Genomic DNA, 12,449 nt, shown 5'->3' with positions numbered 1-12,449 from the left:
TCATCCTTAATAACTGCACTTTTAATCTTCACATTGTGTTTGCAAGAGACAGTTGGTGTAAGCCGGAGAAGCAAGCTCTTGGCTTTTTATATTTGAAGAAAGGGTTTGCGGATTGTTCCACTGTAAAGGTAATCTACTGATTCTATGCATCTGGGTGTAAAGCAAAGATGGAGTTTTGCCTTCGTTCATTTTTGGGCAGATACCTGTATGAGCTCTGGATGTGATAAATGGCAATAGTTGTTTGAGATTTATGCCGATCAGTTTGTTCTATACATGTGATATTGAATTTCCATGGCACTGTGACTACTGGAGAACTGAAGGTTTAGGAAAGACTTGTTGCCTCATAAGGGTAATTTCAAAAGGACGGCGTTTGTTTGTGTCCAAGTGTGGCTTTATGAATGTGATATTTAAGGGCAAGTTGTCGTGTGGATGAACAGATTCCCATGTTATTGGTGGTTCAGTTGAAATCTATCCATTCAGTATAGTGCAGATTAAGTTTTCAATTGCGCTACGAACTTTTGCCATTAACGGTCGGGAAAAATGTCAAATATCTGCAAATAGGTTATTGCTTCTTACAGTTTAGGATCACATTGGAACCTTGGAGGCAGTGGGTGTCCTGCAAATGCTACATCAGGATAAGCTTGTTCCTTTCATGTCCTCTTTCATCTACTTATTGAAAGTGCTTATGCCAATTCTAATGGGTGAATGTGGATAGTGAGGCAATCCAAATTTAATCTTTTCATTGGTTCTGGAATACATACTAAGTGATATTAATGCTTTAGTTGATGTAGGGGGTTAATTGTTGCCGCTTTCAATTTGATTGTGCACTAAGATCATTGCAAGCAAGATGGTGCTGGGGTTCATTCATGTCTCATACAATGACCTCACTTCTTTGATAATCATGAAGGTGGCGATTCACTTCTAATTCTTAGAAGTGCCTTTGAAGTGATGTGCATCTGTTTAAGAAGTGATGCACATTTGTTTAAATGTATTCACATTATTAATTCGGTACTGAGAATGCTATTATGGAACTGCGAAGGGATTAGATGTGAACTATGCTCCATGGAGAACTTTCTTTCATACCTTTCAGTTTCTGTGTTTGCAAAAGATTCATGGTCATACTGTTAAGTATGATTTTAATCAATCCAGTCTATGAGGTCTTACCCCCAATGAACGTTGTGCCCATTTAGTATAATCCATATGTGCTCAATCATGCAGAACTATATAGCCTCCATTTCTCAACAAGCGAGATGCTGGTGCGGCAATAAAATGGTGTTTGCTATTCCATTTTTCATGTCATTGGGTGGTCATTTGATCATTCAATGTGTTGAATTTATTAGAACCTCTGATATAGAGCACCTATTTTCAAACTCATTTCCCAATATTTTCTTAAAGAGTTATGGTTCCAATGCTATGCGTGAACACTGGCTGTTTATTGTCTATTTGTAGTTCTAGACTCTTTCCTAAAGAGAAATCGAGTAGTTATGACGCTCTTATGCAAATGTTACTGCAGTACCAAGCAGGCAGTCCTTCAGAACTTAGAACCATGGCTTCAGCATGCTCCAAATATGATAGCAGTTTCCATGTGTTAGGTAATCTTTTTTGGTCCTTGGTTCTTTATTTTTGATGGATAATAGCTTACTTTTGCCTATTGAAATTTACAAATATTGTTGGGATGACTTTTGTCCACTTCCTGATCATATTAAGAGATTGCTAGGCTTCCTGATTGTGTGAATGTTTTAGTTGTCACTACAATATCTTCTTTTATTGCATGTTTTTATATGCCTGTTAACCCTATTTACAAATTTCTCAAATCCCTGCACATTAGACTTAGCTCTATTGCAGAACACTGGAAAAATTCTCTCATTGGGTATGATTATCTTGGTGCGCATTTCTTATGCTAATTTTTCATCCTTTTCTGTATTTCAAAAGCATAAGGACCCTTTTGGTTTTACTTTTACATAATTTACATGTGTTCCAACTATCTTCATATCGTTATAAATTCATCCAAAAGCACGATCATCTGTAAAATGAATTAAGGTGTTAAGGATGACTTGGAAACATTGTATTTATAAGGAAAATCACTAGGATGCAAGGTTTAAGGGAGGGCCAAGCACGTTTACCTGGTGTTCTGTCTCTCCTCGTTAACCTTAACCAAACTTATGGAGTGGGCTCTTTATGGAACCATTAATGAAGAAATTGATGGCTGCATCTTCCTTTGTGTCGATCTTCTTCTCTTTATTGTAAGAATGGTTGAAGATGGTGGCAGTACAATTTGTGAAGTTTTGATTGTTTTCTCAGTTGTCATATCCGAAGCTTTATTTATGTAACATTGTAATAATTAAAGGAAATGGACGGATTACCGTGAATAGAAAGATTGATATTGCTTCGAAGCATCTTGTGCGTGTTCTTGGTACTGTTATGTTTGGAAAGTAATTAATGATGAACTATGAGCTTATATGAAAGGTGTTGTTACAATTTGGAATTTTTTTTAGGCAAATTCTTTTCTACAACGGAACTAACATGGCCAGATGTGATCCCTTGAGGATTCTGCTTTCACTTGTGTAACTGGTGTTTCTAGCTGCTCAAAGCTTGACCAAACTTACGCAGTGACCGATTCACTTTTGTGTCCCTGTTTTTTTTTTCGTATTTGACAAACAAAAGTGCTTACCTATGCCAGTGTGTTTCGATCTATCAGTAATTGGATTAGTAAGAATGTTGCTCATGGCACTTAATATCACATAAATATTGATAATTTACTTCATAGTGCAATAATGTTGCCAAGTGTTCTCTGGAATATTTTCTTGGCGGTCAAAGCTGTGGGTGACGAGCTGGAATGAAGGCTTTGGACCTTGAGCTGGACTAGCTAGTGGGCCTTTAGTTTTCGATGTGGTTCAAGTGGTGTCTGAGAGCACTCTTCTCCGCACCCCTCCCGAGCCTTTAAAAAAGTTATGGATCCTGGAGCCTTTGGAAGTGCATCGGCTTCAACTTGGCTACACGCATTAGCACGTGGGACCTTTTTCTTTAAGGCGTCATTACTCGTCAATTGATCATATATTTGATATGTTAGCAATTTTTTTTGTACATCAAGGACCTTTCTCGCCACTCCTTATGGGCACAAAAGATCTCTCCTATCGTTTAAATCCATGATTTTTTAACATATAGTGTTACTCGGTTTTTAGTATGTTTAAATTGAAGATCTTTTGAAACATGTCTTTTTATGCAGCCTTGGATCTAGATCCAAAACTATCAAATACAACCTTAATGACAACGTTATCGTAGGTTGGTTCTCTTTTTTAAACATGTTATTCTTTTGGTTCAGAGGATGATGATGTCATCGATTGGCTTCTTGTGTAGGTGGAATATTTTATTTTGCTAGCTGAAACGTCAGTTAGTATCGCTCAAGGTATTAAGCTTACTTTTAGTGTTGGGAGTGGTACCGTTATTGTAGAACACAGCTTGCATATTCTTTTGTAAGATAAATGGTTAACATCCGAATGAACTCAAAATGGAGATTAACTGTCTATGAAAAACATTTAGTTCGTTATGTTATTTTACTGTCATGGGCACAGTAATGTAGACGCCCGTTGAGCAGCGTCTTAGCCCTGTTGTTTCCATGGGAATTATTTAGCTAAGCTGCATGGACTCAGCCCGTAACACCAGGAGGTCGGCGCGACTCGTGGTCTCAATGCATAAAAATCTGGTCTGTCTTGTAGTATGGTGACCCACGAACATAGCACTGGTACAGCTTGAAAAGGACGAGTCAGGGGGGCAGGGCAAGGGTCGATTTCCATTCCTATTGGGAAGAGGGGTTGAGGCAGCCAAACTGAAAGGCCTAACGTCACGATCAAGTCTTCGGCAGGCTCCTCCGAGCAATTCTCGTACCGATTGTTGTGTTCGGGTTGTATCGGAAGCAGGTGCTGCATGGTACTCGAAACCATGGTTGTCCGTAGGCCCCCTGAGGGGATTTGTTCGCAGGTGTCAGCCACTAGGGCGGCGAACAAATGGTAAGGTAAGCTCTCTATCAACAAAAAACAGGAGTTGGTTAGAGGAGCTCTTGGATGAGCAACGGCCAGGGTCAGAGATCGAGAGGTCAGAGTGCAGTTCTCCGAGCGCCTCAAGGAGAAGTAAGTGTCAATACATCAAGGTTTGATGGAGAAAGAGAAGGTTACAATTGCTTTTTTGTGGACTTTTTTTCTAGGATCAAGCAGAACCAACTCTATACTCTTCTTTCGACTCACTTTAGCAAGGTATGTTCGGCGCTTGGCCGGATTGGTGCGGTTCCTCTACGGTCTCAATCTCCGGGCTTAGAGGACTCCTTGTAGGGTGTGCGGCAACCCTGACTCGGTGAAAGCTGCGTCCGAGCGGGTCAGAGTTTTGTTGGAGATGGTAAAGCCACATGGGGGCTATAAGTAACAAAAGCAAAGGGTTAAGGCAAGTTGAACCATCTTTCTCAGCGCCTCCGGGGGCAGCTACAGTCATCTGTTAAGAGCAGCCGGGTCCCGGTGAACGGAGGAGAGAGACAAATGTAGGGAAAGCCCGGCATTTTCCAACTCTGTTGTGAAAGTAGCTAATCGGTGGATTCAGCGATTCAGCTCAAATCCATTGTGAATTAGAAAAAAGTATTTAAAAAAAAATAAAAAAAATATTTAAAAATGTACAAAAACTGAACATGAAACGTCGGCCATTTAATTTGATTTGAATAAGGAGACTCCATTTGCAGTCATAGGAATCCGAATTTTTACAGATCTATCAGTCCAACCAGCTACAGTTCGCTCATGGGTAGCACAGGTGAAAGGGACTTGATAAGTCATATAATTTTCCAACTTTTTCTTGAAATTCTGTTAATTCTTTGTAATATTATTTTTCATTATACATATCATACGTTTTCGTGTGCATGTCGTGTTTAATTATATATACATTTTAAGTTTTACTACGTATTTTCTTTTACAAAAAAAAAACTCACCCGTTGACACACTGGATAATTAGAAAGAACCTTTTGTTTCTCCCAGTTTGTCTTCATCATTTGCTACTTGAAAATATAATATTTTATGATCAGGCCCCCTAACTAATGCAAACGAAACTAAGAGTATACAAGCATTGCACAAGCACATGTTATCTACAAATTAACCATAGGAATATACATAACTAAAATGTCTATAAACAATATATAATCAAAATGTCTATATGGTATAAACAATTAAAATAAAATGTCTTAACAATTGAGCCAATAACAAATCCCTTCTCAATTTTAAAGTTAACAATCTGTGACTGTGAGAGATTCTCAAGGAGCTACATACTCACAAAAACGTTAATTTTTGATTTGAAATCACAAACTACCCTATGTAAAGCAGTACTCCTCCCTTCGCCGATGAATGATGAGAGATATTTTTGTATGCAACAGGAGGATTAATTGTTATTTTATATGCAAAAATGCAGTTTCTATCAATCGGCCGGTTTGTGTGAGTTTCTCTTAGAAGTAAAATGCCCATTTATTAACTTGTAAAAGCTGTAGCTCAAACCCAACTATAAATGATGCTTTATATCACCGGAAATAAATACTAGATGAAAATAATTCATGAGTGTTTGTTGCAGCAAAAAGCATGATCAATCTTAGTCCAAAATGGTTATGATGACCCTAGTTCCAATCTTTAAGCCAATAACCCCCACTGTTCTTCAGTTCTGTATTTCGGCCATAATGGAAGAGAGGGGAAGACTCCAGCCAAAGCCATTGATCAAACCAGTGGGTACGTGGAATTAATTCTCTCCATTGAAGTTATAGATTCGTCTTAAGCGCCTTTGATGAAGCTCTGGGCATGAATGTCCAGAATCTCATTCTGGAAATTGAGTAAGGACTTCTTCATGGTCTGAACTCCAGACAGAACCACGACCAAAAGAGTAGAATGCAGAAGATCTGGAGTTATCCTGCGTGAATCCTCCAGCTTTTAGAAAGTGTCCTTGGTTCCTGTCTGGATCAGAATCCATGAAGCCGCTGTAAGTGCTGCTCGATGAAGTTTTTTTGAAGGAATGGAGAACTTTCAGAGCCCTTCAAGTTTTGTTATAAAACAGTTAAGTTATTGTTCTAAACTTCTTGATCCCGGTCAGACAGGGGCACACTGCCTAAGTACTTAGATTTCAGAACCTCTAAAAGGGAAAGGTACTTTCCCTTCTGAACTTTTGTTAGGGCAGATAGTTTCTTAAGGCAATCTTTCCTCCATCAGTCAAACAGCCGCTTATGGTCCTATGGAGTGAGTATCTACTGTATGGGAAAACCCTGCGTGGTTGCCATGTCTGATCAGATCATTTTATGGGCCATATAAAGTTTTGTTCTTCTTGGTGTTTTCATTTGCATTTTTCTTATCATGTCCCGAATGGATAGGCAGTCAGATTAATTAACCCATTCCATGTTCCTCTGTCCTCTCCATGTTCCTGTTTTTCCTTCAAGCGTGTAAGCTCTCAGAAACAGGTGGCCACTAGATCCATAAAAAATGATGTTGGCCTTTGATTTAGTTCACGTGGATAGCTGGAAGAAGGAAAAAGAAAAAAAGAAAGGGGATTTTAGTATTAGTTCATAGCTCTTCCTCCTCTTTTCTCTCAATCGTTAATGTAAAAAAAAAAAGAAAATGAAAAAAGAAAAAATGGAAGGCTAAAATCGTTTCTATTGTCCTAGCATGCAAGGGTCTGAGTCCTACAACTTCAATTTAAACGACTGAAGGGTGTTGGATCATCGAATGAGAGAGGAGTTGTCTAGTGTAACTCAACAAAGGGTTGTTTTAACCTGCCAAAATAAGAGAAATGTGATGGAAGAAGGCAGGAGGGGACAAGTTTTCGGCCACCCACTCGGAGGAGGTCGCCCATCCAATTTCCGTCCCACGTCCATCGATTATGGAGCATTGTTCAAGCTCCACAGTGCAAATCCAAGTTCCTTTTTCAGAAAAGACAACAGAATCATTGAGTCCTGCTGTGCTGGGATGTGATTTTCCATTTTCTTTTCTTCATTGGTGATTTTCCATGTATTTAGGACATCTAGATCTGAAATGACACACCAAACTTGTTCTGCGTCTGCCACCAATCCAATCGTACCGTTGCTTCAACCTAATGAGAGGAAGATGAATTGTCTGGGTGTGATGTCCTTTCGCTTTTTAGGGTTTGCCGGTTTGTAGAGGCGTCCTCTGGGTATCAGGGAATGCAGTATACATTTTTACCGTGGTAATTGTGGGGAGAGGCCAATTGGACCTCCATGGTAGTTGGTAATCCTTGTCCTTTTTCTCTGTGATGAGTTGGCGACGTATAGATCGAATTGACAATGGATGAGGATGGAAAGCATTCCAAGAGCACGTGAAACTCCATTACCATCTCCGGCGATCCACACCAGTCTAGTGCAAGGACAAGGACATGTTTGGCAGCACCGTAAGAATCCAGTGCAAGTCTGCATTTGGGGTCGTTACCTTCTTGGCGGTGTTCTTGTAAAGATATCTATGCACTTTTCTTCGTCTCCTATTAATTTATTTATTCATAAACCCAAAATCATTCTTTCGACTGTCCAACATCATCATAACGTGAGATTTACAAGCGATGACATAGTAATTCTGTAAACAACATATGTCGTCTTCATAATCCAAAGGACAGTTTCCTCTTGCTAGCAGGTTAGATAATCTAAGAATTTTCTTTCGGAAGAGATTCCCATTCTATATGTCCATCTCCTACGACATTACTCGTGAACATAGGAAGTTGTTGGATGAAAAAAGCTAGCTGTAAGGCTGTAAGACTTTGAGAAAATTATTTGACTGATGTTCCCATCTGCTCTGGCTTCTAACTCACAAATATTGTGTTCATACTCGCCAATGCCATATAAATTTTCTTGAAAATGCTTTTGGATGCTTAAAGTGTCCAGTTTATCAATGGAAAGTCACCAGGTTTATAATCACAACGGTGGCAATCATACGGTCCAACAGAGTTACTTTGACAAGAGGTTTAGAATCTTTAGATGCTTATAACCAGAATCACTTTTCTGAAAACCTTTTTAAATACAAGCAATAATAAAAAGAAATGTACCCCAGGTGCCAAACTCCTTGTACCTCCTTCAATCTGAAGGTTTTAAGAACAACCGTAGCATATAGTCCAGATTTCCTACCTGGTGCCAATCAGATTTCGCTTCTTGATACTAATTTGGAAGTAAAGTCCACATGAAGTTTAGGAAAACAACTCTCCTTAGGACACCGTGAGAAAAGACTTTTTAATAACAGGAAAACAACATACAGTCTCTAGTTTACAGCAAACAGCAATGATAAACAGTTTAGAGATCAGTTACAAATGGTCGCCATTCTTGAAGCGCTAACAAACACTGTACAGGACATCTCGCACACTAACACTTCACGGGGGAGTTGACGAAAGAAACTATCAAGCAGCACATATGAGTCTTATCATATACACTCCATTTTTTCCTTCATGGCTGATTCATGCTTCTGAAATAATCGAACGCCTGTAGAAGCAATTCCCTTGTTGATTAGTCATTTGGTTCTCTGCAAATGGGGCATGGGCACCAAAGCAGAGGTACTGATTCACTCGCTTGTTGCTTGAGCTCAATTTGTCACGCGATTCAGCATTAACAGATCTTTTGGCAAAAGAGGGCCTAATTTCATGATCAAATAAAACCCCTTTCATTCTCTCTGACGATGGTGGAGAGGACGTTGATGGCTTTGAGCTGCATTTGGAAGGTGAATGAAATGGCAAGACCAAGTGCGGCATTCCTTGAATAACCCCGCGCCTAAGCCCTGTAGCGAACTTTTTCTTTGCTGAAGGGCTAGGGGCGGTGGTCCTAACTGCAAGTGTGCGTTTGTTATTCGGAAGTGATGCATTGGAGAATCGTTGTCTTAGTGGAGTTGGTGTGTCCTCTCTGTCGTACCAATTGTTGCGTTTCTCATCCACAGATTCTTCTTCACTATGTTTCAACTCAGTTCTTATGCCATCATCAATTAATTGCCTTTCTCTTCCTGGCTTACTAGCCTTTTCTTTCTTGTGGGACCATCCAAGCAGACTCCTCAATCTCTTTGCAGCAGAACTGATTGATTTGCCGGATTTGGGAAGCACAGGAACGTCGAAATTCATGTCCATCATGTCCAGATGACTGAGCTCACTCTTGCTGCTATTTGAGCATGAGCTTGACCTGACACTGCAACCCTTGTCTACCAACTCATGCATGTTCTCAGATCCAGCGCACAGAAATATCTCGGAGTCTGTTATCCTAAAGCAGGTTCCCGGGCTACTGCAGGCAATGCCTTGCATCTTTAGCTGTGAAACAAAAGTTCCTCTGGTTGAGAAGTTCCGGGAATTTGAAGTACCACCGGCAGAAGTTAGTTGCTTCTTCAGAATTTCTGAGCACGCAGAACGGGGGCGTAGGTTAAGTAGGTCCAATGGAGTCAAACCATCAAAATCACGAACATTCAGATCAATTGAAGAAACTTCCATCAGCAGTTCGACCAGATCACAGTGGATGTTCCCAATCACAGCTAGATGCAGAGCAGTTCTACCCTCATTATTTTTGAAATTGATGATATCTGGTAAGCAGACAATTTTTCCACTGACCAACTCCTTCATCAGCTCGATTTGTCGGTCCAATCTATGGAAGCCAGGGGTTTGGAAGCCAGCAATAGTCATGTGGAGAAAAGTATCACCTGCATCGTTTGTTACAGACGCTAAGGAGGGAGATGCTAGGACTAACACCTTGACTACTTCCAGATGACCACGATAAGCTGATAAATGCAATGGTGTGTTGCCATGGTTGTCTTTGGAACCAATAACGTCGAATGATTCAATCATATTCTTCACCACCTGCACCATAATGTAATGGTTTGCCTCAATACAGCAAACGAAGAAAAAATATATGTAACTACCTCAACAAATTATCATCCTTGACTGACACAGGACAATGGATTTGTCAAACAAATTGGACGCCACAGGCAACATTAGTGCTATAGATATTAGAATGCGCATCACTAGATGTGATTTGCTTTGGTATTAGTCTCTATTATATGCTCAAAGCTGTTCAACTTATTCTGCAACACAGGCCGAAGCAGGCAAGTCTATTTTGGGTAGAGGCATAAATTTGGTTAATGTTATCCTTGTAAAAGTTTACTCATCTGTACCGAGAAGGGCATGTGGTAACTTAGCTCTGATGTCTAAACTTTCATAGACTTTGGTATTTTCATCTCGGGCTATGTGGAATGAGAGGGTCAACAAAGAAAATATTCAGTTATGGTTCTTAAATACTCTCATGGAAATAGAGGCATTTTGAACTGGTCACGAATGGTAACTGTATAATTACATTTCTGATTCTTCACAGCCGTGATTTTTCAACCTATGACCCAAACAAGGTGCAAGATTTCGCAAACTGGAGTTTTCGATATCAGGGGATTTGCAATTTTAGCTTTTAAATAAAAATGAAAAGATAGTTTAGGAGGATTCTTGAACCACCATAGTGTGAAAACTAAAGAAAAGAGTTATACAGACCAAATATGCAAGCTAAACCTGAAAAGAAGAGGAAGAAGCGGAAAGAATGATGCAGAATTTAGAAGAAAATCTGAAAAAAAAACTCAAAAAGCATGACAGAAAATGGCAAGCTTGAAAACAGATTCAAGTCACAGAAAGATGTTAGGATACAGCTGACTCAGATTTCCTGCCGGAAAAGGCCGAGAGAGAGAGAGAGAGAGAGAGAGGGAGAGAGAGAGAGCACCTGTCCTTGCTACCAATCCCCTCAAACAGAGAAAGAGGTAATTAACAAACTTTGTACTAAATTTCAGGAAAGAGAAACGACAAGCACAATCATACTAATTGAGAGAGAGAAGGAGCATCTCCCACACTGAACAACAGTAGCCATCAAGGGTAAAAAAAACTAAACTCACCTCAACCCGGCCCCTCCCAGCTGCTGCATGAAGAACAGTGCTGCCCTGTATGTCCCTCCACGCCAACACGTCTCCACAGTGAAGCAGCAGTTCTCTGAGCACCTCCCAGTTGCCTCCCCTAGCTGCTGCGTGGACGGCCCTGCTCATGACCTCCATCCTGAACACTTCCTCGACCTCCGCGCCACGGCCGTGACTCCTCATTGGCACCACCGTTAACGCTGCATCAAGCAGCAACCTGAACACCTCCGAGTTCTTGCTCCTCGCCGCTGCATAGAGCATGTCGGTCACGCCATACTCCCCCTCTCCGAACACCAGGAACGGCTCCCTCCTGAGGAGATCCTGGATGAACTCGCCGTCACCAGCGGCCGCAGCAGTGTACAGAAGCCACCCGCCATAGCCGGCGCGGATGAGGGAGTTTCCGTTGCGTGTCTCGCAGTCATGAAGGAGGCCGCGGGCGACGGCGGCGCGGCCACGAGGTGCGTGGAGGAAGTCCGGGTGGTCGTCCCAGACGGTCTCCAGGCGACGGATCCGGCGAAGGGAGGTGAGCTTGATGAGGAGGTTGCTGTCTGCCACCAGGAGTGCTCGGACAAGCTCGTAGTGGCCATTGGCCGCTGCGAGGTCCACCGGCGTGGCGTACCACCATTGGTCGCCGGTGCTCTCCCACCGGAGGGGAAAGTATAACGGTGCTGGTGGTGGTGGCGGGGGCTCAGGTGGTGCCGCCGAATCTGCTGCTGCTCCTGCTTGTATGCCCATCTCTCTCTCTCTCTCTCTCCAGTCGAAGAAGTGGATCACCTTCACCAAAGCGTGCCTACTCTCTCTTTATGGACAGAGGAAGACGAAGAACGCCCACCGTGCTCTCTCTCTCTCTCTCTCTTCTCTAAAAGCACTTATCCTCTGCGAAAGTGTCCTATTATTATCAGAAATGAAAAAGGAAGCAAGAAGCAACCCCGCACCTTTTTCCCTCCATCCCCCTTTTCAGAAAGGAGGGTGCCCACTCATCCACTGACCTGAAAGATGTAGAAGAGAAGACTCGCTTTTTCAGAGGCTCCTACTACCCCCCATCCCCCCTCCTTTCTCTCTCTCTCTCTCTCTCTGGGGAGAGAACGAGCAGAGTAGCCTATCCGATAGCAGAAAAGGAAAGAGCGGGTTCACAGTCGCAAGAACAGCTATCAAATGCATGAGACTGAAGATGGTAAATGCGAAGATTTTGTATTCTTACTTCGTTGATAGAGTCGGATACTGTGTGATCCAGTATGATCCATCTGTAGCAGGTTTCGAGACAAGGACTTGCTTCGTTTGTTTCTTCCTTTGTTCTTTCTTACATTTTTGAAGGAGAGAGAGAAAGGGAGACGTGAAACTCGTCTGGTAAACAGGTAAAGTAACAACTCACAGTAAGTTGGCAACTTAAAAAATGGAAAATGGAGCGATGGCGGGAATGCAGCAGATACAGAGAGAGACTCAAAGTTCAAGGCCCTCTGACAACGATGGTTGAATGGTTGGTTGTTTGTTCGCTGAATGGTCGTCGAGAAAGGCGGGTTGCTGCTTCTG

General features: G+C 41.6%; 1 protein-coding gene across 1 annotated transcript; it reads right to left on the bottom strand.

Annotated features, from left to right (window-relative positions):
* Positions 1–8,211: 8,211 nt before the first annotated feature.
* On the bottom strand, positions 8,212–12,193 carry LOC116250866 (uncharacterized). Its single transcript, XM_031624838.2, has 2 exons — positions 10,902–12,193; positions 8,212–9,831 (listed from the first exon to the last, which is right to left on the bottom strand). Exons 1-2 carry the CDS (start codon positions 11,652–11,654, stop codon positions 8,458–8,460), a joined length of 2,127 nt encoding a protein of 708 aa, XP_031480698.1. The 5' UTR covers positions 11,655–12,193; the 3' UTR covers positions 8,212–8,457.
* Between the last annotated feature and the right edge of the window lie 256 nt (positions 12,194–12,449).

The sequence above is a fragment of the Nymphaea colorata genome, chromosome 3 (genome assembly GCF_008831285.2).
Source record: "Nymphaea colorata isolate Beijing-Zhang1983 chromosome 3, ASM883128v2, whole genome shotgun sequence".
NCBI classification, from domain to species: domain Eukaryota; kingdom Viridiplantae; phylum Streptophyta; class Magnoliopsida; order Nymphaeales; family Nymphaeaceae; genus Nymphaea; species Nymphaea colorata.
Note: the sequence above shows the minus strand (reverse complement) of the source record. Positions and strands in the feature narration are given on the sequence as shown.